The 27,580-nt window shown below is 35.4% G+C and overlaps 1 protein-coding gene across 12 annotated transcripts in view; it reads right to left on the reverse strand.

Moving 5' to 3' along the window:
* Window positions 1-27,580, reverse strand: part of dab2ip (DAB2 interacting protein) — a 199,028-nt gene that overhangs the window by 38,780 nt on the left and 132,668 nt on the right. For 11 of the 12 annotated variants that reach the window (XM_015384535.1, XM_015384531.1, XM_015384544.1 and 8 more), the window contains 2 exons: window positions 7,441-7,594; window positions 2,746-2,844 (listed from right to left, as the gene is read on the reverse strand). In XM_015384535.1, the coding sequence (XP_015240021.1) occupies window positions 2,746-2,844; window positions 7,441-7,594 (253 nt within the window). Of the gene's footprint in view, window positions 1-2,745; window positions 2,845-7,440; window positions 7,595-25,744; window positions 25,892-27,580 lie in introns of those variants that run through there. The other variant, XM_015384543.1, reaches the window with a different exon arrangement.

Consider the following 27,580-nt stretch of genomic DNA (forward strand, 5'->3'; position numbering starts at 1 on the left):
TTTTTATAGCAGTTGATAAAACGGATGGAGCTTTTTACCATATTGGTCCTGACTTTTCTTTTGATCTGTTATACTGATGAGGTTTTAAAGAGATAGTTTCTTGCAAATGCAAAAACAAGTGACTTTTAATTTATGTTAGCCTAACCCTGATTCAAGTGATGCCTTTAAATGAGCTCTATCAAAAAAGTTATCTTTTATCTGTTTAGAGGGAACAATTGTTATCAGTATCTATGCAACACCTCCGTAATTTGAGTTCATTTTACTTGGAGCACGTTTCCTGTGTAAGGTGTATGGCAATACAGCACTTACTTGTGTAAGTGCAAATGAGTTCTTCTCATCCGTTTCTCTTCACATCTTTTAATCTAAAGTGTTTGGGTGCTTACTAGACTGTAGCAGGGGTCCATGTCTCATTGCACTGGAGAAAATTTGAAATCTAAATAAGTATTTCTTTTTTCTTAAAATATAAGTGCATTTATTCTTGAATTGAGGAGGTAAGTGAGACACTTTGCGAGTGGTACAAGACAATTTACATTTAAAATAAGAAAAAAGCAATTACATTGTCCTGATTTTAAGTGCATACTATCTAATTATCTCATTTTAAGAGTAAAAATACTCATTCCATTGGCAGATCATCTTATTTACCTACTCAGATTAAGGGTAAATACACTTGATTTAAGAAATAGTGACTTGTTTCTAGATAATTTTTGCTAACTTCTTAAAGAAAACAAAATACTTATTTTTATCTTTCATTTTGCATTAGTTGATTATGGGACTTATATCCTCAACTTTTCTAAAAAGAGAATTAACAATAGTTCCACTTGGATTTGCTGTTTTTAAGAATTAAAAAGCTTCTATTAAAGAGAAAATTTAATAGAAGCTTTTTTTTTTTGCATCTTGATTCAGTTGTTTGACCTCTCCCTTTAAAAACATAGAGCCATTAATGTAAGCACCTTTTGGTTGCTCTGCAGGTCAATCCCCCCTGAATCCTTGAGGCAATTCCTCCTACACACTGGGGGTGAAAAGCAATCACTTCCAAACCACATTTATTCTTCTAAAGCATGCTTAAGTGCTTTATGTGCTGAGTCAGTCAGTTGCACAGGAGGTGCTAATATCAGGTTATTTTACCATCTGAAATCAAAAGATGAACAGAATGTTGCTGTTCAAACTTGGGTTGAATTAGACTTCATCTATGAGTCTGAATCTGACTTTACAGAGCAGCGGAAAACAGATGTGTTCCCTTTAAACATTTTCAGATAGCATGTAAAGCAAATACATGTAGATACAATGAAAAGTGCATCAATGTTTTGGGTTCTTTGATGCATGTCTTTTATGCATGTAGACAATTATATTTTTTCGCATTGTTCAGCGAGTTGAATGTTGGTTAACGTTCGATACTTTCATCCAATTCAGCAGCCTTTTGCAGCTCTAACAGGTTTTATTCTTGACTCCAGCATAAGGCAGAGGACACAGGAATTTGGTTTAATCAATTTTTTTTTATTAGCTGTGAAATCTCTTTCTTTTAAAATTGTTGGCCATTTGCAGGTTGTTAAAACATTTTAAAAATGCAGAAAGGAAGAACATTTGTTTCTATCTTGTGTCATTCATAAAACTGTACTACTGAAGCTCCTGGCAGGACTGAAGTAATAGTTGAGTGGTGGGTGTACAATTATGTTAATATGTCAGTTTCAAATATGCATGTTTATTTATACAGATACGATAATATAAATGTTCTTATAAACAGTGCTGTCCCCATTTATCAGAACCCCTGGTAAAAACTTATAAAATGCCCTAAAAAATAAATATTTTATTGCAGCAGCATAAATTATGTGCTTAAAAATCGGGAGAAAGTACAGCCTTTAAAGTTAATACATATATCACCAGAGGACACACATATCTTTTCTTTAAAATAAATCAAACTTAATATTTTATTGATATTTTACATTTAAGACGATTAGAATTAAAAGTGACCAACTAGCAGGGGGCATCAAAATGACAAGACACAGAGGCCTTCTTTTACCCACCGGCCTGGCTGCATGATGACATACTTTTTTATCTTTTTAAGTGAGCTTCATGGTTAGGGAGGTACAAATAAAAACAGCTTTGAAGTTAACATCATGCTCAATGTTAACCATAGTGGAGAATGGGTGATGCTAACGGCTTTCTTTTATTTTAGTCTTTCAGAGACCATGGGAATCTTGTCGGTGCCCAATGTAATAGTCAAATCACTTCATAAAAAGCAGATCAATCAACATAAGATCTCAATAAATTGCAATAAACGATGACTTGAATGCTTTTTTTATACATTTCAACAATAAGTGCCCATTATCATGGTCCACATAGTAGTTTCAAATAATATTAACCACATCGTAGCTCCACAGTATCGACAAGCAAAAGAACTGTTTTAGAAATCCAGTTATTGAGCAGATATCTAAAGAATGGGAGGTTTAGAAGTGGAAACATCTTGATTGGGACAATCCTCTTACCTTGACATTCTTGCCACACAAAAATGAAAAGTTTTTCTCCATTCCACCTCTGGATCCTAAACTTTAGAGTCGTGCTCTGCAAGAACCGCTAACCTTGCTGCGAAGACTAAATGCTGTTGTTAGTAATTACTCCAGTGTCGACACCGTAATGTGTCTTTATCTGTGTTGTAAGACAGGGTTTAGTAACTAGGACGCTTGAGCTCACTTGTGCTTATTGCCCAACAGTTCCCCAGCCACAGGTACAACCCATGCATTTACATACCTTGTTTGGCTGCACGGCTCTCCTCAGATTCTCCATCCATTTGTCTCTCTCAGCTGCAGAACGGCAGGAAAAACATTTACTTCCTGTGGAGGTGGTGACCTATCGCAAAGACAGACAGAGGGAAAGCAAATTTATGATGATCGAACCTTATCCATGAAGGAAGACACCTAAGATTTCACTATAAAAGGACATAAAAAATATTCCATTGCTGATAGAGAGATCATCTTGTTAAGAAAAAGAAAAAACAGAAGTAGTTGACTTGGAACAGAAAATGACCCAGCAGTTAGGAAACGCTTCAGTCATAATAATGAAGAAAGAGGATGGCTGTGGTTGATAGACCCTTGATTTCAAAATGCAGAATTAGGAAACAGCCGCTATAGAATGAATAGCTGTGATCCTAATCTGTTTACATTAGAGATAGACCAAAGCATCGACCAGACAATCTTTCCTGTAACATCATTGGCTGAAACATGCATGCATTGGCCCATTTATAACGGCATTAAGCAGCCATGCCATGAGATCATTTGGAATGCATGCATTGCTGCCCCCCTCCATTTGCTGTAAACTGTCAATGTTTCGTTTGGTGCACATTTTTGTCACTTTTTTGCACATCTTGGGGTTACACTAATGTCAAAATCATCGGCATCAACATTTTAAAAAACAGCATAGTTCAATGTCTAGCCTAGATCTACTTTGCACATTTTCTAAGAAACTTTTTAAGATGTTAAGCCGTCTGACTCTAATACCTAATAATGCTATTATGTAAAAGCACAGATATAAGAACTGTAGGGCTTTAATAAATCAGACAGCTAATTTTATCTGAGTGGATCTGGCTGTCTAGAGATTCAGAAGTCATAGTTTTGTTAAGTTCTGTTCTCTTTTACTGGACAGGAAATGTGTAAAAAAATATGGGAATAAGTAGCTTACTGTTAAGAGAACTGTTGGAAACATATTACTAGACAGCAACAGTATGATGAGGATCATAAATTTGATTAATAATATTGGTTTCTTTGTAAATACAATCAACAGGTAAAAACCCCACAAAAAATAAAACAGTGAATGAGCCTGATAAAATGTCATGCACAGAGTCATGCCAAATGTTTGGGATCTTCTCTTTGCAAAGATGTCCTTGTCAGCATTTTTGCAAATACATTTGAAAAATACAATTTACAAGTAATATCAGTAAGTCCCATTCATGATTTGTCAGTAATAACTTTAGCGATGCAAACATTTCCCAACAAATTAAATAAAAATATGCTTGTTTAGATTCATTATCTAGAACAAGACAAAATGAATCAGACATTTAAAAAATTTTCTTCTATGTTTAATATAATATTTCAACAGTATCTATTAAATTATGTTAGAAATCATTCTTAACATAATTCTGTTTGCTTCTTAAGAAGTTAAAATATGTAGAAGATAAATGGTCACCACTATCCTTAATCGTAGATAATCTTTAGTTTCCTTTTAGTTCTGTTGGCATACAGCACATTTTTTTATTGCTTTTTTATCAAAATATATCTGTAAAATATAAATCCAACTGGAATAGCTGTTTAGAACTGCAGTAATTTGATTTTCTCCTGATGAATGAGAAAAAATTATTTGTTCTCTGGATAGCTTAGCCCTTCCTTTGCTTCTTAGTTTAAGAAACACTAAAAAGGTATATTGAATGTTTAATACTTAAACTGAGATGGTTGTTCATACTTTAACTTGATTTCACTTATGGTCCTCACTTGCAAATTAAATTACGGAAGCAAACAGAGCAAAACAATTAAAAATAAGAAAGAAAACTTCCAAAAAACTTATAAGTCAGATGTAACACTTTCCAAAAAACTGTCAGCAACTAAAAGTTCAATTGTTCTTGACAGAGTTAACGTACAAGCTCATTAAATCTCCTCCATCTTTGATGCTGATGGCTAAAGGTAATTTTATCTTTGAATGTGTAGCCACCTTACTTTTTAAAATAGTTAAAAATCACACACATATCTTGTGTGCTTTGGAATTAAGTAATGGAGAAAGAGGTTGTCACTTTTAAATATGAAAAGTATCCATAAATTATATCAACATCATCATAAATGCATAGTTTTTTTTGAGTAGGTTCTGTATCAGTATTTTTTAACAGTTGTTTTTTTTTACATTAGTAATTTCATTCAGATGAGCTTTATAATAAATAAACAGAAATTTTGGACGTAAAAGTGTTTGACAATGAGCTTAAAAAAATAACTAACAAACAAACAAACAAACAGAGAGTCATAACTTTGGTTGACCCAGAAATCAGAAGAAAACTAATTAAAACCAGACAATCTACGGTTACCTCTCGGCATCAACAGTACAGAGAGAACTACTTGAAACGGCAGCAGCAAGGCAAGCTTTAAGCATAACACTTACATATTATTAGCCTGTATCATTGTTTAGATGAATGCGTTTGTGATTAACAGAGATCACTACCCCCCCTTATCTCCGTTGGGTATCAAACCGGGCTCATTAGCAGCAGCATAGGGTGGGTTTTGGAGCTTTACTGTTGCCTGCTGAGACAGTAAACAACACTGATGAGACTGTTGAGTCATCATGAGTAAAGCTGAAGACGAGGGATCCAAAACAATCTACCAGTCTAAAAAATCGAGTAAAGTTTTCTCAAAACCAAAAGTCAAACTTGTTAAATCTTGAGAAATGAGAGAAAAATGAATTTATTCTGATGCTTTTATGCATGTGTGGACAAAACAGTAGGTGTACTGTTTGCAGGCAGCAGCATTTAGTGAAAGTATCCCTAAGGGACTATTTCAGGAAACTGGAGCGTTTAGAAATGGAGTGAAACAATGAAAAACCCATTTATGGCCATTTCACTTTTACATTTTGGAATAATTCCCTTCTATTAAGAGGGGAAAAAACAGAAGTTTCCCATGTTAGCTCTGGTCTATAATTAATGCAATAGAAAATTAAATCTAATACTTTAAATTATGTTAATTCTTTTTTTTATTCACAATAACATACTTTCTGGTGAAAGTTTCCTTTTTGTTGATGAGCTCAATTTAGTATGAACACATACTTAATAAGATGTCTGACCTTTTCATTTTTTGAGTGTATTTTTTTCTTTAGATGACATTTTAGAGAAGAAAATGATACAGAATTATAGTCGAGGTAATAATTAGATCAACTGATATTTCTCAATTCTCCTGGATCTATTATAGAAATACCAAATGCCTGCTAATAATCGCACATTCATTTATTTTCTGGATCTCAAAAGTTTTTTGAAAAGAAGTTACAACAATGAAACAGAATTCTGTACTGAAGATCTTTTTAACATTATAATTTGTTTTTTCTACTTTTCACTTAGGATTTTTGATTCACAAACTCATGTATTTGTTTTCAGATACATGTGGAAATGGTTTGTTTAAGAACAACTTTTTTCTGCCAACTAATTTAACCCTTTACATACTAAACCCTTCCTGTTTTTAAACTTAACCTTAGTTAGAAGAGCTGACTAGTTTCTATCAAAACCTGTCTGTAAGTCTTAGTTATATTTAAATCTGTACTTTGATTTTGACGTGAATTTTTTTTTTTTTGTATCCAAGCCATCCTATTAAATTGAATCACATCTGGAAACTGAACCTTTGTCAGGACTTAGGACTTTGGCAGCTTTAACATGTTTTTATTATCCCTGCACTCCATTAAACCCCTGACACATTCCCAGGAACCCTTCCCTGTCCATCATAAAGCAACGTGATGCTGCCTTCACCCTGATTCATCATTAATTCCATTTCAATGAACCACAGAAGGCCTCTTATTACCACCTAGGTGCTTTCTATATAGCAGCATTTTGTTTTATTTAGGAATGTGAAAGGGATGGGGTAATCTCTATAGGCATACCACACTATTTATATAGTATTCTACAGATTTTACTCATCACATCTAATTATTCATTATGTTCCCTATGTTAATCTTTCACATAAAGTTCCAAAGTACATAAATATTTGTTGATTTAAGGTGATAAAACGTCATAAGATAAAAAAGTGTCATTGCTAATAAAATGAACATCTTTCTCTGTATCCGATCCAGAACATCAGACAGGATTCCACTTTGATCATTTTTAAAGTCTCATCTTTTTGCTCTGGCATTTAAACCTGAAAATGACGTTGGTGTTATTTGGTTTAATGTTTTCTCTTTAATTTTCTGTGTTGTTTTTAATAATTTAATGGTTCTTGAATTTCTGCTTTTGTACATTTATTTGGTCCTGTTGGTTCTTAAATGATATATAAATAAAGTTTGGATTTGATATTGACTTAAACTTACGAAATGTTAAAACTAATCGTTGTTTTCTTACTTTCAGCATTGGTACTTTATTGAAATACAACAACATTAAAATAATATGTATTTAATGTTCTTTTTAACAGGGTATTTAAAGTATTAAAGCATGCATTACAGCTAGCTTTAATCAGTGATAGAAAAAAACTTAATTATCTGAATTTGATCAAATGAAATGTATGAAACAAAAATATTTTTTGGGGTTTTTTTTTGTTGTTTTTTTTTTCTTTCACTTGCATCTGTTAGAAGATGGATTTTGAGCAGATAAGAACAGCGGTTTAGACCTTTTCTAAAGACCAAAATAGTATGAAAGCCTTGCAGGTCCAACTCTCAAAAATGATTCTACATATTTAGCCTTTGAAGTCTCATGTGGAGAAAAGAGCGGCGGCTCACCTCGAAGCAGTAGTCCTGGCCGAGGATGCTGCTGTGCACAGGTTTGATGATGACCTCGTCCTCCATGCTTAAGTCCAGGGCTTCCACAGCACTACTGGGGCTGAGCAGTGATTCATGGGAGCGAGACTCCTTCAGTCTTGGCATCAGATGAGATCTACAAGAGGAGGAGAGCAGAGCAGGGTGAGAACTGAGTCACCGTCCAGAGTCTGAGCAGAGGAAGTACAGGAGAGGGAGCATATGCAAAAGCAAGTATTCATGGTGAGTGTGAAGAAAAGAGTGTGAGGATGACAGCGGCAGGCCACTTGCCTTGAAGCTGACAAGCTCACAGCGTGACAAGCTTGCAACTTATTGCACACCAGCACATGTTAACGCATTCACTTTGAGACTAGAGCTGAGGGATGCTTTGCAACCTTTATTTTACATATTTATGTAAAAATCAATAAAGTTAAACTGACAACACATGCTGCTAATTCAAAAACAGGGTGATAAAAATCTCAATATAGGAATTATTAGCATAGATTTTTTACTAATCTATCATATTCAATATATTTGACAGTACTGTTGTTGTCTTTCTGTGGTGTAGTTCAAGTATTTGACTTTAATAGGAGAGAATAGGGTTTTAATCCCAGGTAAAGAAGATAATCTGGCATAAAACCTATATAAAGTCAGTTAGCTGGTTCGAATAAATAGAAATGTCAAGTTAGCTGAAAAGTGTGGCATAGGCTTACCAACTACTCACAGATTAAAGAAGAATAAATGGAACAAAAAGCCAGAAAAATAAAGCGCTGATAATAGCTGAAAAAGTCATGATGTCTGAGGAAGCATCCAGTTTAATAATCTGGATGCTTTTGATTTATATAGAAGTAAAAACACATTTATAAGAGTTTGTTTCGATGCAGATACATTATGCAGAAAAAAAACTTATATTGCAAAATAAACCACATATCTTGTGCAGAGTGAACCTTTTTATATGTATTTTTAAGGTATACAATAGTGTATTTAAAAAAGAAATATATGTCCATGCTTTGTTCGATACCCGTAGATTTTAAGAAAATGATAAGATGTAAAAAAATAAAATAAAATTGTGGGTTGCAGTTATAAATATTTTTAAAAAAGCACAGCAGCCATATTGGATTCTGAGCCTGTGGTTATCACACTTCTTGATCTTTTTTTTATCTCTGCATTAGAATATCAACGTCCTAAAACTGACTGAAAACACCATTAGTCTAAATTTGGCCCAATAAGGATCCAGCAAAGCTGGAAGCAGAGTTTCCTTCTCAGTAACAGGGAGTAACACCTCTAAGCTACGGCAGGTTTGAATATCTTTTTCAGGATATGTTTTAGAACATAAAGGTTTGTAGTGTCTCTATTTTCACTGACCTTTCTTAATTACTTTGCTAACCTAAAAAAATCAGTTTCCTTACCTACTGAGGATTGGTTATGTTAACTTTGTAAAGATTTTCTTTTTTCAAGGTTTGAAATTGGTATCACCTGGCCTCCCTGACTGATTACTCCAAACAAGTGGGATCTGTGGGGCTAATTGAGTTCAATGACCTTGATTAATCCAATTTTAGAGCTGAAATTTCTTTCTGCCAGGTTACTTCATTTGCTTTTTTTTTCCCCACTTAGGACTGCAGAAAACAAAAACCCTGGATGGCTGCTTTTTAAAGTGTCAGAAAAAGTTAATTACATCTGCTTCCAGTTAGCGTTCCCATTTTTATGTATCACAGTCCCAGAAATTTAGAACCGAGGTGCCAAAATCACACTCTGAATGTTTTCTCAATCGAACAGTGATAAGGACTCGGCGTGCATCTTCAAGTGCTTCAATCCCCCGACAAATGCAACCGCAGGGCTCAATTCTTCATCTGTTTATTTTTGCCAAAGAAGATTACAAAACAAAGTAAAGAGCTCTTCACTGTTTGCAGCTTTTGATGCCGTCCTACTTTCTGTGTGTTGGTAGAGTTGAAGCGAGGGAATCTCAGTGCATGTGATTGCTGTGCATCAAACACTGATTATATATAATACTAAAAAAAGTTTTATGTTGTCCTGACAACTGGACCTTTTTCCATAAAATTAACTTGCAAATACAAGCTTACATGTGTTTTTTTTTAATAGATTTTATGTGATATAAGTGATAAAAGCATAATAATTTATGCAATATCATGATGGAATGAAAGAAAATGATTTAGTAGAGTACATTTGTTTTAATTAATACTCTTTGTGTACTATACCCCCTGGGTTATACTTGTTAAACTGCCTTTTGCCTTAATGAAAGCAGCAGATCATTTTGGGTATGTCCCTGTCATTTTGTAATTTGGTTAAATATTCTATATAGAACAGCTCAAGGTCAGGTAGAATACTAATATATTGTAGCTTGTTGGGTGGCATAAAAAAATTGTCTTCCTGGAATGATTCTTTGGCCAATTTTAATCCCTTTTGCAGCTTTAAGCAGATACAGTATTCTTCCTGTATGATCTGGATTTAGTTCCTTCTATCTACTTATCAACTCTGACCAGCTGTCCTCTGATTAAGAAAAGCACCCCGTCACCATGAAGCTGCAACCACTATTTCAACCTAAGGGTGCGCAGACTGATGTGCATTATTAGTTTTAAATCACGAGTGAATGGGCTTCCACTCTCAGCAAGTAGTATATTTCTGAGGTACCACTTATTACACTAAAATTTATTTAGGGAAATCAGAGTTAAGGGGGCTAAATTTAATTCAATGCCACAATTTTAAGATTTTTATTTGTAAAATAACAAAATAAAAGAATAACAAAAAGGATTTTCTTTCTTTCAATCAATCAATCAATCAACCAATCTCTATTGTCAACTACAATTTGCATTGAAAACGAGATTGCAGTTTCAGTACAGACCGTGATTGATTGAATCTTCTTTCTGTTTCATTATAATGCACAGAATAATCCACTTTTTGTTGAGCTGCTCCATCAAATAAAATCCTAATAACCTCAAATGATAAAAATTTTGAAAAATTCAAGTAATCACAACTGTTTACTTATGTCCTCCCTGTTGCCATTGACATCATCCATGTTCTATTCAGTTTCATGCTGATAAGAGAATCACATGTTTAATATTCTGGAGGGGGAAAAGGCAGCAACAGACAAGCTACACATGTCTTCAGGGACACTAAGATGAAGACGAAAGGGTCAACTGCAAGACTAATGAGTGAGAACAATCATTTAACAGGTCCCTCTAAGAACAGATTACACAATAAGCCAGTAGGTCTATGAGAGCCGATGCGCTTAATACACTTCTTTCTGAGGATTGTCAAAAAGAAGCATTCCAGGAAAAATGTAGCAGATGTACTGACAGATTAAATCTTTTCTACAGTTCTGCAGTGTTGTCAAATCCTTGGTCCGATGTTAAAGTGGGCAAAGACTTTAAATTTAATCTCGTCCGTAAAATCTGACTTCAACAGAAAAAAAAACACTTAAAAAACAAAAACACTGATTCTGATCATTCCTGTGCAGGGAAAGTGTGTGTATTCCTTCCTCTGCTTTATGATTGGCTGCTTGGGTGCTGGGCAGAACTGCACAGAGAGCCTGTCAACCATGTAGAAAGGAAGGGAAAGGTTTGTGCTACGGTATTAAAGAGCTTTAAAGGCAAGTCAAGATTAAATGTCTAGTGCCATTCAGAGGGTGATTCAGTGTTTCACTGGAAAATAAAGAAGCAGATGAAAAAAAATACTCTGAAAGCAAGATATATGTTGAAAGACTAGCATAAAAATCTCTTATATATAGCTGTATATCTATAATTCTCTATTGCCCCATTTAAAGCAACCAACTGTTTTTAGCATGACTTTACAGAAACCAGTAGACACAGTAACAGCCGTATAATGTGAATCATGCAGCATTTGTTCTATGTTTGCATTACAGTAGTATAAACTTTTTCTGGCAGTACATTTCAGAAAACGGTAAGACTATATAGTAATAAAAATGTATTTAGTGCATAACATTTTAGTCTGATTTCTACGTTTTTCAGCCATAATGAAATCATTTGGATAGTAATATCTAATCTAGGAGTTTAGGGACAAAAAGTTGCAATTTCTGACTTTCTAGCATGATTTCAGAGTCTGACCCCACTTACTCATTACATGGATACTCTGACTCAGTGCATCTAAGGGACTGTTGTAATACAGGGATGCAGAAATAGATAGTTGAGGGTCATCGAGTAAGAGATCGTCCAATATTTCACAATCAGACTGAAGTGACACAATTAGATGTGAATTAAATGTAACCTGAAAAGAGCCTTGAGGTATTCCATAATTCTCAAATAAGATCCTTTATGACTGCCAAGTAATATAAAGCCCTACTTTCCCAGATGAAATATGAACAAATGCTGCTCAAAATCAGAGTTTTCCATTGTTCTGAGCTGCAAACCAGTGTTTGATCAGCAACACTGCTAAATGGAGCAGGATAATCTAAAAATACCACCCAAAAAAAATCATTATTTTAATGCTTTCCTAGAATGTAAGTCAATTCTAAATCTGTTAAAATGCCTGCATACAGTAAGGATGATAAGGATGAAACATTTCTGTAAACACTGCAGAACATTTTAATTAAAAAGCTCCGCTCACATTTCAAGCATTCAGGCACAATTTTAAGAGCATGTGGCTCGATATTATGTGAAATTACAGAAAAAAACGAAAGGATGCATCTTCTGAAGGGAACATAGTTCCTTCTTATATGAGCATTTGCTTTTTCTCTCTTCATATCATACTATGAGAACAATAGTGTCACTGCAAACGGTGGGAGGCTGTGAGCGTGTGAATTGATGAATAATAACGCTGCCTATCATCTTGTATTGCATTGTATTAAACTGCGCTGCAAAGTGTAATTTACTGCCTATTATTCAAAAAGCAAGTTCTTATAAATGGCAATAAAAGAGCACCTGACGTATGAATCCTGTTCTTTTGAAGCCACATCAGCGTGTCTGACACACTGTCCAAGCCGACCCCTGCAAGTGACAGGCAGCGTTAAAAGCAAGGACCTGCTTGCTTCATCCTCTCCTTTCTCCCATATTTGCCCCCCCCCACCCCTCCCCCCAACCCCCCAACATCATCTATCCTCGTCACACGGCATTCTGCGCCCTTGAATGTCCTTCAGCACCCCTATCCTGTGCTGCTGAATGGATTTTTCTCATTGAGTGTTCAACCGAGGTCAGAAGGAATTGTTGCTTTTCAGTAAGTTCTAACTGACAGATTTCTTTATTTGTTGGTATCTGTCTAACCCTTCTATTTGTTTGGCAACCTGTTGGCTTCACCTTCTATGTTTCAATTCTAAACTTCTAGATATTTCAAATGCTTTTGCTGGTGATGTGCTAGACTGTGGAATTCAAGAAACTACAAGTGCCTGTTAGGAACAAAACTCTTCAGAGAAGTTAAGGAAAACAATATCTCGGAAAGTCAGGAGAGATAAAAGAAAAGTTATTCAACTTGTGAAAATAAAATGATTAGGTAAGAGCAGTGATACAGAAAGTGACTAATGCAACCTCTCTTGCTCCAGCTGAAGTCTATTTACAGAACCTTTATTATTTGAGCTTTATTCTGTTTTTAATTCATGGTATTATCAGTATGGAAAATGCAATAGCAAGAGATAATAAGTCATGTAATGTTAGTTTCCCCCACAAAGAACCAGTACAAAATAAAATAAGGTATTTTATTCTAAACGGCAAATATCTATTCAGAACTATTACTGCTTTTTAATATCCTTTGTCTGTCAACTAATCCAAGTGTGAACCCCTTTTGAAAGCCTTTCACAATTAAATTAAGATATGAATTGAAATAAACTCACCAAAAGGCAATTTTTTCTCAGCCTTCAACTTTGAACAGAAGAAAGATCTATAGCACACTATAAAAGACGCTATTCAGACCCCCTGCTGTTATACACTACTGTTTCATGTCTGTTGTTTTTGTAGGAGCTGGATCTAACATGGCACACCTGTATGCCCCAGAGGGCCAATGTATGTTTACTGCTCTTTTTTAACTCCCTGCTGACATCTCTTTCTCCTCTTTGCTTACCACAGCTATCCTGCTTTAATAAAAATGAGATCAGACATGGAAAAAGAAAAAAGAGAAACAAAGGCTGGGGTGGGCCACCCACCATGTCTGGATATAGGACACGCAACAAATCCAAAAAACAAAAAGGTATTACCAAAAAGTATTTGGTTATTTCAAATTAAAGACATAAATCTGATTGATAAATTTTTATTAGTAGCATTTATCATTTACATCAAATTATATAAGCATAATTATTATATTTACAAAAAATAATCTCAATTAAAGGAAAACCTGACTGTCTCTTGCAGTTACCTTGGCCATTGAGACTCTAGTGCAAAAGACACTTTCAATAAAAAATAAAAAAAAAATAGTGAAAAGAACAACTTCCAATAGTATTCCTCATCTGTTGTAGACATGCTCAGTACTGCTATGTCAAAATAGCCTTTCCATCAAAGTAGGACAGTTTGATAAGTTTTGAAACTAACCTAATCGGACTGTTCATTGTTCCTATAAACTTTTAAAATATGTAAAATTTAAACATATTCTGAATCATTTAAGCATCTCTATTTTTTTCTCTTATGTGACAAGGGTTTTCATTAACTTTTTACAGTTTTAACTATGATGGGTAAATTTTCTCGTAACTAGTAAATCTATGTACGAACAGGCTCCATATCAGTTTAATGCAGAGATGGAAAGTAACGAAGTACAAATACTTTGTTACTGTACTCAAGTAGATTTTTCTGATATTTTTACTTTACTTTACTACTTATTTTTATGGCGACTTTTTACTTCTACTCCTTACATTTTTACACAAATATCTGTACTTTCTACTCCTTACATTTTAAAATATTGGCTCGTTACTTTAGTTTTGAATCATTTCAATGGAGTTACTGTTATTATTTTTCATGTCATCAATACCAAATTCAATCTAATTGGATGGGGATCTACGCTGCATTTGACGCACCACTACAAGATAAATCGACAGATTCGGCGGTATTTATTCGCGGCAAATCATTGCAGCTTGGTGGCGGTGGCGTTAGCATAGTAGTATGGACGACGAGATGATTGAAAATGAACACAACAGAGATCTAGTCCTATTGCCAGACATCCATTTAAAAAACAGCATGAAAAAAGTGGTTTCTACTTTTACTTTTATACTTTAAGTAAATTTACAAGCCTGTACTTTGTTACTTTTACTTGAGTAAAGAAGTTTAATCAGTACTTCCACTTTTACCAGAGTATTTTTTTAACACAAGTATCTGTACTTTTACTCAAGTACGAAAAGTGAGTACTTTTGCCATCTCTGGTTTAAAATGGTGTAAAACATTAAAATTAAATGTTGTAATCATCTAATTTGTCATATTTTCCCTTTCAGTGCAGAAGTAGAGTTCCAAATGGTGTTGCATTTGTACCAGAATGACCAGGCAGCACCTATATTTTGGAGATTATCTAATGTCCCAGACCCATAGAATGTCACGTGACTGTAATGGGGTGTTGAATTTGTCAATAAAGCCACATTGGGTTAGTATATATGAAAAATGAGAAAAAAAAATGAAATGTATAATGTTGTGTTTTATCATGACAGTGCTCATTACTATTCTTTGACCTCAGCTTGTTACTTTCTTATACATATATTAAAAGATCAGCAGCTCCTCTGAATAACCCTTAGGTCTCAATGTGTCTGTTTATTGTTGTGTCCCTGTGTTGCCCTGTGACAGACTAGCACCTTTTAAGGTGTGTAGCCTTGCCTCTCACCAACTGACTACTGAAGATAGCCACGAGCCTCCTGAGATCCAGAGGGATAACGCAAATATAGAACATGAATGTACGGATGATTTAAGAATAACATTTCACTGCTCGAAATGCATTTACTGTAACTGCTTCTATGGTGTTGCATCAGATTAAATAATGTTATGACTGGACTATTCATTGCTAAGTTTTTTTCAGAAGACCTAAATCTGTGTGCATCAATAGCATGTGAAAGGTCTAGCACTCGTATGACATGACCTTAATTATGTGGCAGCCTTGCTGTGTGGTGATTAAAGTGCAGCCTTTTATTGTTAAATTGTTGTTCAAAATGTTAAATTAAAGTCATAATGATTACTGTAATGAGGGGATTGCATTTTCCTTAGAAAATTTAAAATAAAAGTGAGCAAAAAGAATAACATGACCTGAAAGCACACACATCTGCTCATAAAGAGAAAGACTATACTATTTACAGAATATGTGGACCCTACTGTACAGATAAATGTTTCTTTAGTCAGATTATATTTAAATATAATCACAAATATAAACTCTTTATGGACTGACTCTCAATTATTCCCACTCTGTGTTTTAGTTCTCCAGAAGTCTTAGTTTTCCCCCGACTAACATCTGTTTAAAATGCCACTAAAATATGAAAAAAAAAAAAACAATACACAGACAGGGCTGGTTCATGATTTTTTACCATGTCAGACTGCTTTACACTGAGAAGGAAAGGAAATGTCAGTGCAACTTGCAGGTGCAAAATTAAAAGCAGCGCCTTTCCTTCCGTATTAGTATAGCTAGCAGAGTTTCTTTTTTTACTGAACACCTGGTTGGCTGTTTATCTACCATATAGATTAGATGCACAACAGCTGCTTAGGAATTTATATCTGCATTAGATCCAGTCCTATCAGCACAGAGTAAGATGGAGACAGACAGTGTTCTGCTGAGGTTCGATAGAAACCCAGTTATGAATAAGAGCTCAGGAGTATGTGGAGGAGTAATGGATTAAGGGTTTGTCTGGGCAGCTCGCTTTGCTTCTGCAAGCTGTTAAGAGAAGTCAATCTGATAGCCAGAGTGGGATATAATATAGTCTGAGACATTAGGTCCCATATAGGCTGTATGCCATTGGGAACTTTTAATAGATAGCTGAATGTGCCACACCAGACTATACTCTACTAAATGTTCGAGATAAGATGAATTAATGTAGCGCGGTGGCTTTAGAATCCGTCAAACTAAGCAGCTCCTGCTCTTTGTTAGGCACTGCTTCAGCACGTAGCAGTACATGTGCAGTCTTGTTAATCTTCATAGGGTAAATAACAATCTCTTTGTGCTGCTCATTTCACAGAAACATGCAACAAGGAACTTAAACCAAATGACCAAAGTTTAATGTGCTGACATAACTTCCAGTAACAAACTTTTCTTTTTTTCAAGGCAAAAGTCTTATTGCAGGGGGAGGCCTAATGTTGAGTATTCTCTGTTGCTCTAAATACTCTCTTGGCTAGTGTTTACAGGCCATTTTGGTTTGATGTAACAGTCAAAGAGGGGCAGACCAATAACTTCCTAATATCACCCTCTAAACAAACACTCATCAAAAACAGGTCAAACATTTGTTAGATTACAAATAAGTCTCTGGCAATGGCTACATTTTGTGTTAAGAGTCAAAACAACTGGTTCCTTTGTATTTACAAATCTGTGATTCGTTATGAACATGTTTACATGTCCAAGTGACTAAGGTTAAATTGGTCTACTGGGATTTTGATGAGAAGATTCTTTCTTTTAGCAGTTTAAATTCAAACAGTCAAGATAAAGTTGAACATTCATTAAAATCTATATTGGAAAATATGAAGCAAAACGAATCTGGTGGAAGTCACCAAAAGGCCAATTGGATATCTCTAAATCTCAGACAGTGTTTTTTAAATTTAAACATAAAAAAGAAATCCTCTATTACAAGCACCATAAATCTTTTGGTTAACTTAAAAATCCATGTTTTTAAAAACAGTTCAACAAGCTTGGGTCGAGTAAACGTACCATAATCCTATCAAAAAAATCAGTTTAAAAAAGATGATTTTTTATAATGTCACATTAAATGTTGGTGAAGATTCTTAGTCATCCAGGTCATAGTCATTCAAGAAAACGTAAAAAAATAAAAAAAAAAAAATAATCCACTGGATTTGTGTTTCCAAGGCGAGGTGTTTTTGTGGTGTCACCTGTTTCAGCCAGGCCACCAATTCCCTCTAACAACCCTCTTTCAGAGACATAGACAGTTATCGGGTATTACAGGCTAACAAGGAACTCAAATTCCAATTCCAAATGGGGAACTCCCTCGTTTGGTTCAATTTGCATGTTTTCTAAGCCAATGCAAACGTTTTTGGTCCACTATATAGAGGCTCAAACTCTAACGCTTATTCTGACACTTTGAATTGAAAAAGCTTCCTGGATGCGAGGGAAACGTCTTCAAACTTTGGAAACAAAAGTCCAGTGGATTGTTTTTTTCCTTTTTTTTTTTTGGAATGTCAAATCTAGTCTATCGAGAAAACTGCTACAACAAAACATTAGATTTTTTATTACTTAAATGTAAAGCTGCTGAGTATTTTAAGTACATAACTAATTTAATCAAGTCACTAACAGGAGATTTATGCTTGAAAATAGCTCATCTTTAATAACATAAATTGGCTGCAGGGTTGATCTATATTCTCTTTAGGAAATCACTGCTCACATACATGAATTCAATTGAATATATGGCAACTGCTTGCACTTACGATTGCTATTTCAAGGCAGCAGTAATCAGCAGTAATAATGTTGTTTGTTCAAAACAATCTTAGATATATAAAAAAATAAAAATAAAAAAAAAACAGAACTCGCCTCTGCTGTTGATAATTTTTGTTTGGAAAAAGAAAAATTGAAGGGAAAGGGCAGCCAGGGATGAGCAGAACATTCACCTGTAGTTTATACACGCCCCACTCTTCATGCATGGCAAAACATGAAGGAACTAACTTTTTAATCCTGCTTTGTGTTTATAAATATCTTAGATAGATTGGTTTATGCTGGAATATGCTTTTAGAGATGTAAGCAGCAACCTTTTTTCTTAATGACACATTTTGAGGGCAAGTAATAACAATTGCAAAATTAAATGCAAAAAGAAATTGGTTGTAAAAAGCAACAGCAGTTTTTACTGTCGAGCCATTTAACATAAAAAACAGGCAACGACTCCAACAATAAAGACAAAAAAATACTATTGAGACAAGCGCTTTATACACACAAAATGGTAATTGCCCTACGCTCCATATAAAAAAGATGCACTACAGATTCAAGCAAGTCAACAAATTGGAAATTACTCATGCATGAAAGCTTTGTGAAATAGAATGTCCATTAATTCCAAAGCTCTGATGAGCACTTGGTCAAAATGAGCAAATACTTTAGCAAAGCGAAGTCTCAGCAGATAAGTTTGTCAGGGGAGTAATTGCTCACTTGACCTGAACAGGTCTGATTTGTCTGTCAAAGTGTTTAGTGTCACTAATTGGGTTGATCTTGTGTTTTTTTTGGTTTTTTTAATTCCAATCCTTGTCCACCATTCGCCTCAACAGCAGATTGGCATTTATACTCAGTGCAAAGCCACAAAGAAGAGTTTTGGTGTATCAACCTGCCATCTGTCATCCAAACAGTTGGCTGAGGGGCAGCAGGAGAATATAGACAACAAACACAAACGTCTGGCTAGTAGCAAAAAGTCAGGAGGAATAGAGGTTCGAGGGGAGGCAGGGGAAAGAGGCAAAATGGGGTGCTGTCAGATGCTACTGGTGCAGAACGGTGGATGTGTGAGCTGTGCTGACAAGTAGCTACAGGCTTCGGTAACCAATCAGGTCAGACGGGGAATATAGTAGAACAAAATTCTTTCAATATTGAATACAAAGGGTGATGTCTACAGATGAGGGCAGCTGGAAAAGCAAGCAGGAGAGTCTGAATCTCCACTGCCTAATCTGGAACTATTTTGATAGATACTTGCACATATATGTAACAGCCAGGTTAAAGTTAAAAGTTATTTTTTTCTGCTTATCCATCGTTGGCCACAACGATTCTTAATTGATATTGAGGGAAAGGAAACACAGAGATGTATGTTTAAATGTGTGCATCAAGCATGCCCATGCATCACTGCTAAAAGATATGTGTCCTTTTATATATTTTTTTGGCATCAGCCCTATGCTCTAAAGACAAAAGAAAGATTACAGGAACACAAATAAAGAGGGATCTGACTATAAGAATAACTGTGCCAAGCACTAGTTTAAATGCTTTTATGAACAAAAATGTAAAGAAGGGAGATTTATAGAGGGAGGCAAACATTAGCTAAAGATAGAGCAGCTCTGCACAAAAGGAAGCTTTTCATTTGCAGGCAGAAGAGAAAAATCGGAATGAAAGATTGTGAAGTATGTAAAAACAAGGACGAACCTTTTTCAAAGTGAGACAAGCATAAAAAGAAAAGGTTGTTAAATGATCAACCCTCCAGGCCCAGAAATTGATGCCCATAGAGCTGCCTGACTCAGACTCCTGGCAGACATGTCTCACTGTTGGATAAAACGCTGGCTAGTAGCTGAGATCAGGTGGTTGGAGAACAACGCGGTCGCTGAGCCAGGCTGTCTGGTGGAAAACACACACCTACGCAGCTTGATTACAGCAAGAGCGCCGACTCCCTGCTAAGTTGGGAGCTAATTCGGTGTAACATCTGCTAGGGCACTCACTGCAGGAGAGCAATCCGCTGCGAGCGGACTGGGGTTTGGCTCCAGAGCTGCGAGCTGATTGAAAGAGAACAGAACAGCTGGCTGCAAATGTGATCAAACCAGCCAACTGCAAAGGACATCAATACTCGGCGACGATCTGCAAGGCGGTTGAGTTTTTAAACATGTGTGATAATTCATTTAACATATTCTCTAATTTCTTTACTTAAGTCTTTTTAAACAGCTCATTCTGCAACATTTGTTTACTATCCAGCTCTTTTATTTGGTAATTTGGGAAGAATACAGAAATAGAGAATTTAAAAAACCAAATGCCATACTGATGAATCCCAATGCGTTATGGCACCATCGTTAATCTAAACAATGCAGCACATACAAAGAAAAAAACTCACATTAATTGATCAGAAACATTAAAACTGTTGGTCAAACAGTCTGGAGGGATGCTACTTATTGCAGCCTCATACTGACTCAGAGTTTTCCAAGCCATAAAAAACTCTCAGAGACAGAACCAGACTGATTAAACCATTTATCAGAGACTTCTTAAGAGTTTTCACTTTGAAAGAATGACTTGTTGCAATTGCCTAATGCAAGACTGTTAATAATTTATTACCCTGGGAAGACATGCCAGGCAAGCAGATATAGGTAATTGGACCCATTAGAGCTCCAACAACCACAGACATGATGATATTTTCTTTTTGTCTGCGTCCTACGTGGTTTCATTACCAAAACTCAAAATTAATTGTTTTTCGTTCTAGCTCCAGCTCAGGGGAAACAATGTATGTTTGTATGTTACAATAATTTAACTTAAGCAAAGAAAACCTTGAGTAGTATATCATCATCCCTCTCACCTCAGCCAAACTATTTATGTCACTTCCCTCAGGAAGGAGGCTGCAGTCAATCAGGACCAAAACCTCCCGCTACAAGAACAGTTTCTTCCCATCTGCTACCAGCCTTATCAACAAGCCCCAGAGACCACCTTGACACTGACACTACCTCTCTCCCTCACCCATTCAGGACCTAGAAGCTACATCAACTTAGCATCTCTAGACCTCCTGTGTTACATTACCCACAGTCTACTGTGTATACAGTATATGGCTATATACTACATATTGTATATAGTATATATTATGTTTTATATTGTATATAGCTATAGATGTTGTATTCTGGATATATATCTAATTTGTTAGCAACATTAACACCAAGTCAAATTCCTTGTAAGTGCAAACCTACTTGGCAATAAACTTGATTTTGATTCTGGTCATCATTAGAATTTAATTAGCTTAGAAGATTGTTTTATTCCCCTCAGGGACATATATTTTCAGAGTATAAGAGCAAAGAGCAAATAAAAAGGAACTCTGAGCTCTACCACCTTTTTAATCACCCTTGGTTAAGTTATCACCAAAGCAATCTCACAATCCTATAAAAAAAAAATAAATAAATGGGAAAATCTTTTGATAGATCACAAATGAAGAGAAAAAGTGAATTTTTACATTATCAGCACTTGAAAGCAACAGTTAGCTTCCGTAAACCATGTTTGTACCTCATAAACCAGAAGAACTCTTGTTTGATTATATTATCTGATTATATCTAGAGTATACCTAGGTTTGATATTGACTTGTGGAAATCCCATAAGGGCATTGCTTTTTCAAGTTGGTCACTATGTGTTGATGGTCCTGAAAATTTACTTTTAGCAAGTTTGCCAGATGCAAACAAAGCATGAAGTATCTACACTGCTGATATGAATAGGTCTTTAAATTGTTCCATGTCTTTTTATATGTTAAATATCCAGTTTTTGCAAAGGAATGGATCTAGCAAGATTGTAATATATAATATGACAAAATTTAAGAAAATAACATTTATCCTCTAAAATGTTATGTGATGTCTAAAACGAATACAAAATAAAGCAGGGATCAGACCTCTTTTTGAAAACTTGATGAATAGGTATTTATTTTTGTGAGGGCTATTTTATTTCTTACTATTTTGAATAATAATCAAGAAATGGTGAATCAAAGCTTTAAGATACTTAATTAGGCAATACCCAAATAAAGCAATAATTAAAACGTTAAATGTTTAAAGATTAACTAAATAAATATTAATCTACTTACAATAAAAGGTTTGCATCTACAAAGCACTCATTCCAAGTTGGTTTATGATACCAATATTTTGCAGAGAACCCAGTGTCTTGAAATACCATAGTGGAGTGAAGACAAGGACAAGTGGATGTAAATGAGGCCTGAGATGAAATGGTTATAATAAAGTTAGACAGGATGGTGAAAATGTTGGCCTAATTAGGCCCATAACTGTCCAGTTAACTAACTTATCACTGACTTTGGGCTGTTCAGCAGTCCTTACAATGAAACTCCAGGGGCCAGCAGTGTGTCAGCAGTTTGAGAAACTGTCCTGTAACATTATAACCTCAGGAGCTGGAGAAAGGTACATCTAGGTAGCTTATAAAAAGCTTAAAGTGCCTGTGACACGCTTTTCCATCAAAATGAAAAGAATTGAAGGAAAGAATCCTAATAACACTTAGGTGCTATTTTACATTTATTGGGATTAAAGACATAATAAAAGATATTTGTGACCCAAAATGTGCAGATTTATTTATTCAAATTGATGTGATGCTGAACAGTTCAGAGATAATTCATTGTTTAAAAATCTATTTATTTATTATTTGTTTATTTGATAGGGACAAGTATGTTTCATGCATCATGTCACACACTACAACATTTTAGCTAAGGCTAATTCTCATTAAAAATCTATTATAAACAGTTTAGGTAGACACCAGCACAAAAAACAGCGCTAATATGGTAAAATGGTTTTTTGCTGCTTGGATGTAAGAATGGTACACCGGATATAAGTTTACGCTTCTTATTGGAGGGAAAATGAAGAGCGCTGCCATGAGTAGACCTATAAAACTGACATGGCACAGCTTGAATGGCCCGACCAAGCACAGCCTGTTTTAATCTGAAGACGTTTCTGCAAACTGACTTGAACAAGAAAAAAATTTGTTCTCTGGAAAACTCAGAGGGCCTGATATATATTATATGGAGAAGAAACTTAGCTGGAGATGCTATTTGCATGCCTTTTATGCATCTAACATGAAAGGCTTGCCAAAGCAAAGCCTGTTGTGAGAGAAGATCAAGGCTTAGGAAGTACGAATGCATCTATGTAACTAAAGTAACTTTAGGTATTGTAGTGGAAAAAAAGTTTGATTAATATAAGAGATTTGTTCCAAAGGCCAATTATTTTAATTTTATTCCCAGAAAACAATAGAAACTCCACCATAAACCAGTTCTGCTCATCTGTAATACACAGATGTCATACATTTTTTTTTACTGATAAATGCTTTTATATGGTATGAACATAGCATGCAGAGGACATGCCTTAAAGATAAAAGTTGTACTTTAAAACGCTTAAACACTTTTTTCTTTAAAATTTCCCCTTTTTGTGTTTTATCGCTGAACTTAATTGATAAAAACACACTCTAAGACTGAAACATAAATGCATATGGAACATTGAAATATATGCATCACTACAGATTCCAAGGCTGAAATACATTACTAAGCTCCCCTATGCTGCTTTGATTGACCTGCATCTGTGTTTTTTGTTTTCTTTTACTGCTATGCTGGTTTCAGCTCTGCTAGTGGCTCCGACATGTACAGAGCCGCGTCCTAAGCATGTGCTCTGCCATCTGATGACAGCTGACGCTCTTCATCTGACTCTCCTTCGTCTCTCTCCATTTGTGACTGAAATATATCTATGGAAACATCTGATTCTTCCCTGCTGCCTGCGTTGTCAGCTAGTGTAGCAGCAGTCAGTGTACTGTATGTGCTGTGGTTCCCTGTCCTCGTCATAAAGGAGCACAACAAAGTCACATAATAGTCTGAACATTTTTTACGGAAATTCTAACCATATTTCTCAACAGATGCTTGTTTTGTTTGTGTTTTTTTTTTTCATATATTTATATATATATATATATATATAAAATAAGAAAAGGTGCTCACAACACCTTTAAGGTGGATATTAGGTTACTAATCTTGCCCTCATAAGATAGACATACGCAAGACACATGTTTAATAAATGTTTCTTTTTAAAGCTAATAACATTTTACGGTCAGTTTTATTGCGTAGTACCTTTATGGTACTACTAATTTACCAGAGTTAGTCGAGCTTTGGTGAAATGGAATACAGTGCTGCCATTTCTCCACATATTGCTGCTGGAAGAAAGATGGCTACCAAACTTTTTTTTTTTTGTGCTCACCCATAGATTTTGTCAAAGGATCAATTTAAATCTATAATCTATAAAGGAATGTACTGCACGCACTGGAGAAAATGGAAATCTAGATAAGTCATTTTTTTCTTAAAATAAGTGCATTTGTTCTTGGATTGAGGAGGTAAAAGTGACATTTTGCCAATGGAACAAGACAATTTACACTTAAAATAAGAAAACACAATTGTATTGTCTTATTTCAAGTGCATATTATCTAAATATCTTATTTAAGAGTAAAAAGACTCATTCCATTGGCAAACTATCTCATTTACCTACGGTACTCAACTTAAGGGTAAATGAACTTAATTCAAGAAATTTTAGCTTATTTCTAGATAATTTTTCCAGTGAGGTCACTGCTTCAGCAGATAAATTGGTAAATGTACAAATGTATCTATTACAACAATGTTGTAATAGATACATAAACTAAGTTGGTATTGATATAATAATGATAACAGAAGGTGTACTAATAGAATACATAAAATGTTAATATGCATTTCCCTAAAACCCGGAAATGTCTCTTTGTCTTTCCTCCTCAACCATTAACACTTTTTTCTATGTAATTCCTTCAGCTGTAAAAGTAAGAGGAAAACTAATCAAGTGCAACAATAAGAAAATTATCAGCATATATTAACATGTAATGTATGACTCAGCTTTGACCCCGGTGTTGCCTGCATACTTCAAGCTGAGAATGCTGAAAGTATAACGGCATCAATAAGAACATCTGTGCTTATTTCCTAATGTGGAAACTTGCCCCTTTAGATGACAGTATTTCATGTATATAAAACGTATTCCTGAAAACATAGAAAATAATCTTTTAGAATCAGTTGAGATAAGTTAGCTACAAGCAACAGATCTTTTCTCTTAACCTTATACATGCATATACTCGTGGAAGAGGACAACATGTGCAGGAGTGGAAGAGACGAGGAAGTGCATTTTTGACTTCTTGACCTGAATATTCAAACACCCCTGTGGCACCGGACAAAGAAACAGGCGAGCACTCAAGTTCACAGCGAGGAAAAGGAGGGCTTCCCACACAGCGAGGCAGAACTCATGGCAACAACATCAAGCCCACAATGTCAGTAAATAAAATTCTACTTTCTTTGTCTTTTCATTGGAGCATACTTTACATTATTACAGGAGCTAAGGAGACGACATAGTTTTTGCTGATAAATGACTTTAAATGGTCAATACTGAGCTCTTGTTTGGAACGTAACAGTCAAGATTCGCCTCGGGCGATGAATTTCCTTTTTACACCTTCAAGTCTAAACGTGTCTCTTTTTTTTCTTACATCCCTTCTCGGCTCCTGAGGAGTTCTGTAATTTTCCTCTTTTTAATTAACCATCATAGCCTTTCTTTGCATGTATAATTCATGCAGCAACAACTTTATGACATTTAGGCAGCTAAAGCAAGGCTGTATGCAGCCAGAGTCAACTGTGGGTGGATGCAGAAAAACTTTCTTTTCCCATAAACCACAACAGCTGGAGCTGCAGCTATCGACCACCGCACAGGCATGAAAGAGGTAATTAAAATAAAGAAAAAACACTTACGATTTACTAAAAATGTGAAACATGGTCCACTGGATCCACTCTGAGCCCCGAAAAGTGTGACTGAAATTTGTTTTGCATTTCTCCCGGGCTGCTGTCGGAGCTCTCCAAACAACTTCTGGATCTCTGGGAACATAGCTGGAGCCTCTGCCCTCTGACTTACACCACAACACTCCCTTAGGATGTCTGCTTCCATAGACACACCCCTCCTCACATCCAAGTTAAAAAGACAGAGCAGTTATTTAGGACAATCCAGTGTGTTAAGAGCATGGTACTATACTCAGATTAGTTCATTTATGAAAGGACTAAAACTGTAACCTTATTAATCATCAACATATAACAGCACATACATTTTCTATGGTTTTATTCATACCTCCAAAAACATTACTGCATTATCTTTTCATTAATCTATATATAACATGTTTTGATGTTGTATAAATGGTTAAAACCTGTCAGAGAAAGAGGAGAAAAAGAAACTTCATTAAAAAGGTGAAAGAGGAAAAGAAGAAAAGGCTTGCTAAAGGTTATTTAGCCTCTAAATCTTCCTAGCTACACTTAATCCCTTAAATCGAGTCTTAGTCATCATCAAGTCGTCTTTGCTTTTTTCTCACACTGACAGAGGCTCAACATTGGCAGCCGGGAAGTCACTCCACTCCCCCGTCTTTCTTCCCCCCCTCTCAGGAGGAAACAATGGCTCAGCCCTTTCAGTGCCAGCCTATGTGGGAAAATGTTGCTTCCTAAACTGGAGAGAAAGAAATAAAGGAGAAGGGGTAAAGATGAAAAAGAGGAAGGAACTAAGATGTGAAGGATGAAGAAGAGAAAAAATAGGCCAGCCAAGTTTGAGAAAGACAAACATTGCCAGATGTGGTGTAAGGGTTGCTCTCTCTCACAGTCAGAGAGGAGTGATGTCATAATCGTGTAATTAGAGCTCCAGAAAGGACATAACTGAGAAAAACGATGATAAGGAGAAAGAAACTCTATGGAAAATGGTAATTTTATGTGATAGCCACACACCGTAACATATTGGAGTTTCTAAGTTTGTTTAATTTATGACAACATATTGATAATTTTCATGCTTAATGACGGTCACACACTTTGTGGGACAGATATTGTGTATCCAAATCCTGAAACCCTTGCAGCAAAAGTTTATCTGTAGACCGATCTGACTATGTAACAATATGATGTATAAGAAGGATAAGTGCAAGTGTTATGCACTTAAAATTCCACATCTTTTTGACTTGACTGTATGCCTATGGTGAACTGGTGGTTTGCTTCCCTCTTTAAAAAAAATGTAGAAAAATTTAGTCATAATGGCTGGAATATATTCTTTATCCATTAGCTAAAAAAACAGAATTGCAGGAAATTACTATTGTTTTTTATAAGACAATAAAACTTTATCAAGAAGATGCGGTTGCAGGTTTAACATAGCTGTTAGTTTTCTGAAGCATTGGATTTAAGGTGCTGCATGTTCTTATCTAGAGTCAACAGGCCTGCATGCCAAGCTGCTGTGGTGAATGGCTGAGTAAAGGTTAACTGCAAAGTCAAGGCGAAGCTTGGAGACTAAACACTGAGGGGGATTTCCTCATTCCTCTGGTCTGGGCTGCGATAATATCCCACATCATGGGATTGTTTGGAGTTTAGGAGCTGAGTGAGCCTATTGTATCTATTTTATGTTTTTGAAATAACAATAGAGGGAGTAAAAATGTAGGAAAAATGTTTCCATGTAACTTTTGTAATTTTTCAGTGTTAATGCACACATGTACATCAGTTAACATGGATAGGATTCTGTGGATGAATATGGCTGTGTGCACACACATTAGTAAAGACCCAATTTATTTT

This window comes from Cyprinodon variegatus, unplaced genomic scaffold, assembly GCF_000732505.1.
Source record: "Cyprinodon variegatus isolate N-32 unplaced genomic scaffold, C_variegatus-1.0 Scaffold315, whole genome shotgun sequence".
NCBI classification, from domain to species: domain Eukaryota; kingdom Metazoa; phylum Chordata; class Actinopteri; order Cyprinodontiformes; family Cyprinodontidae; genus Cyprinodon; species Cyprinodon variegatus.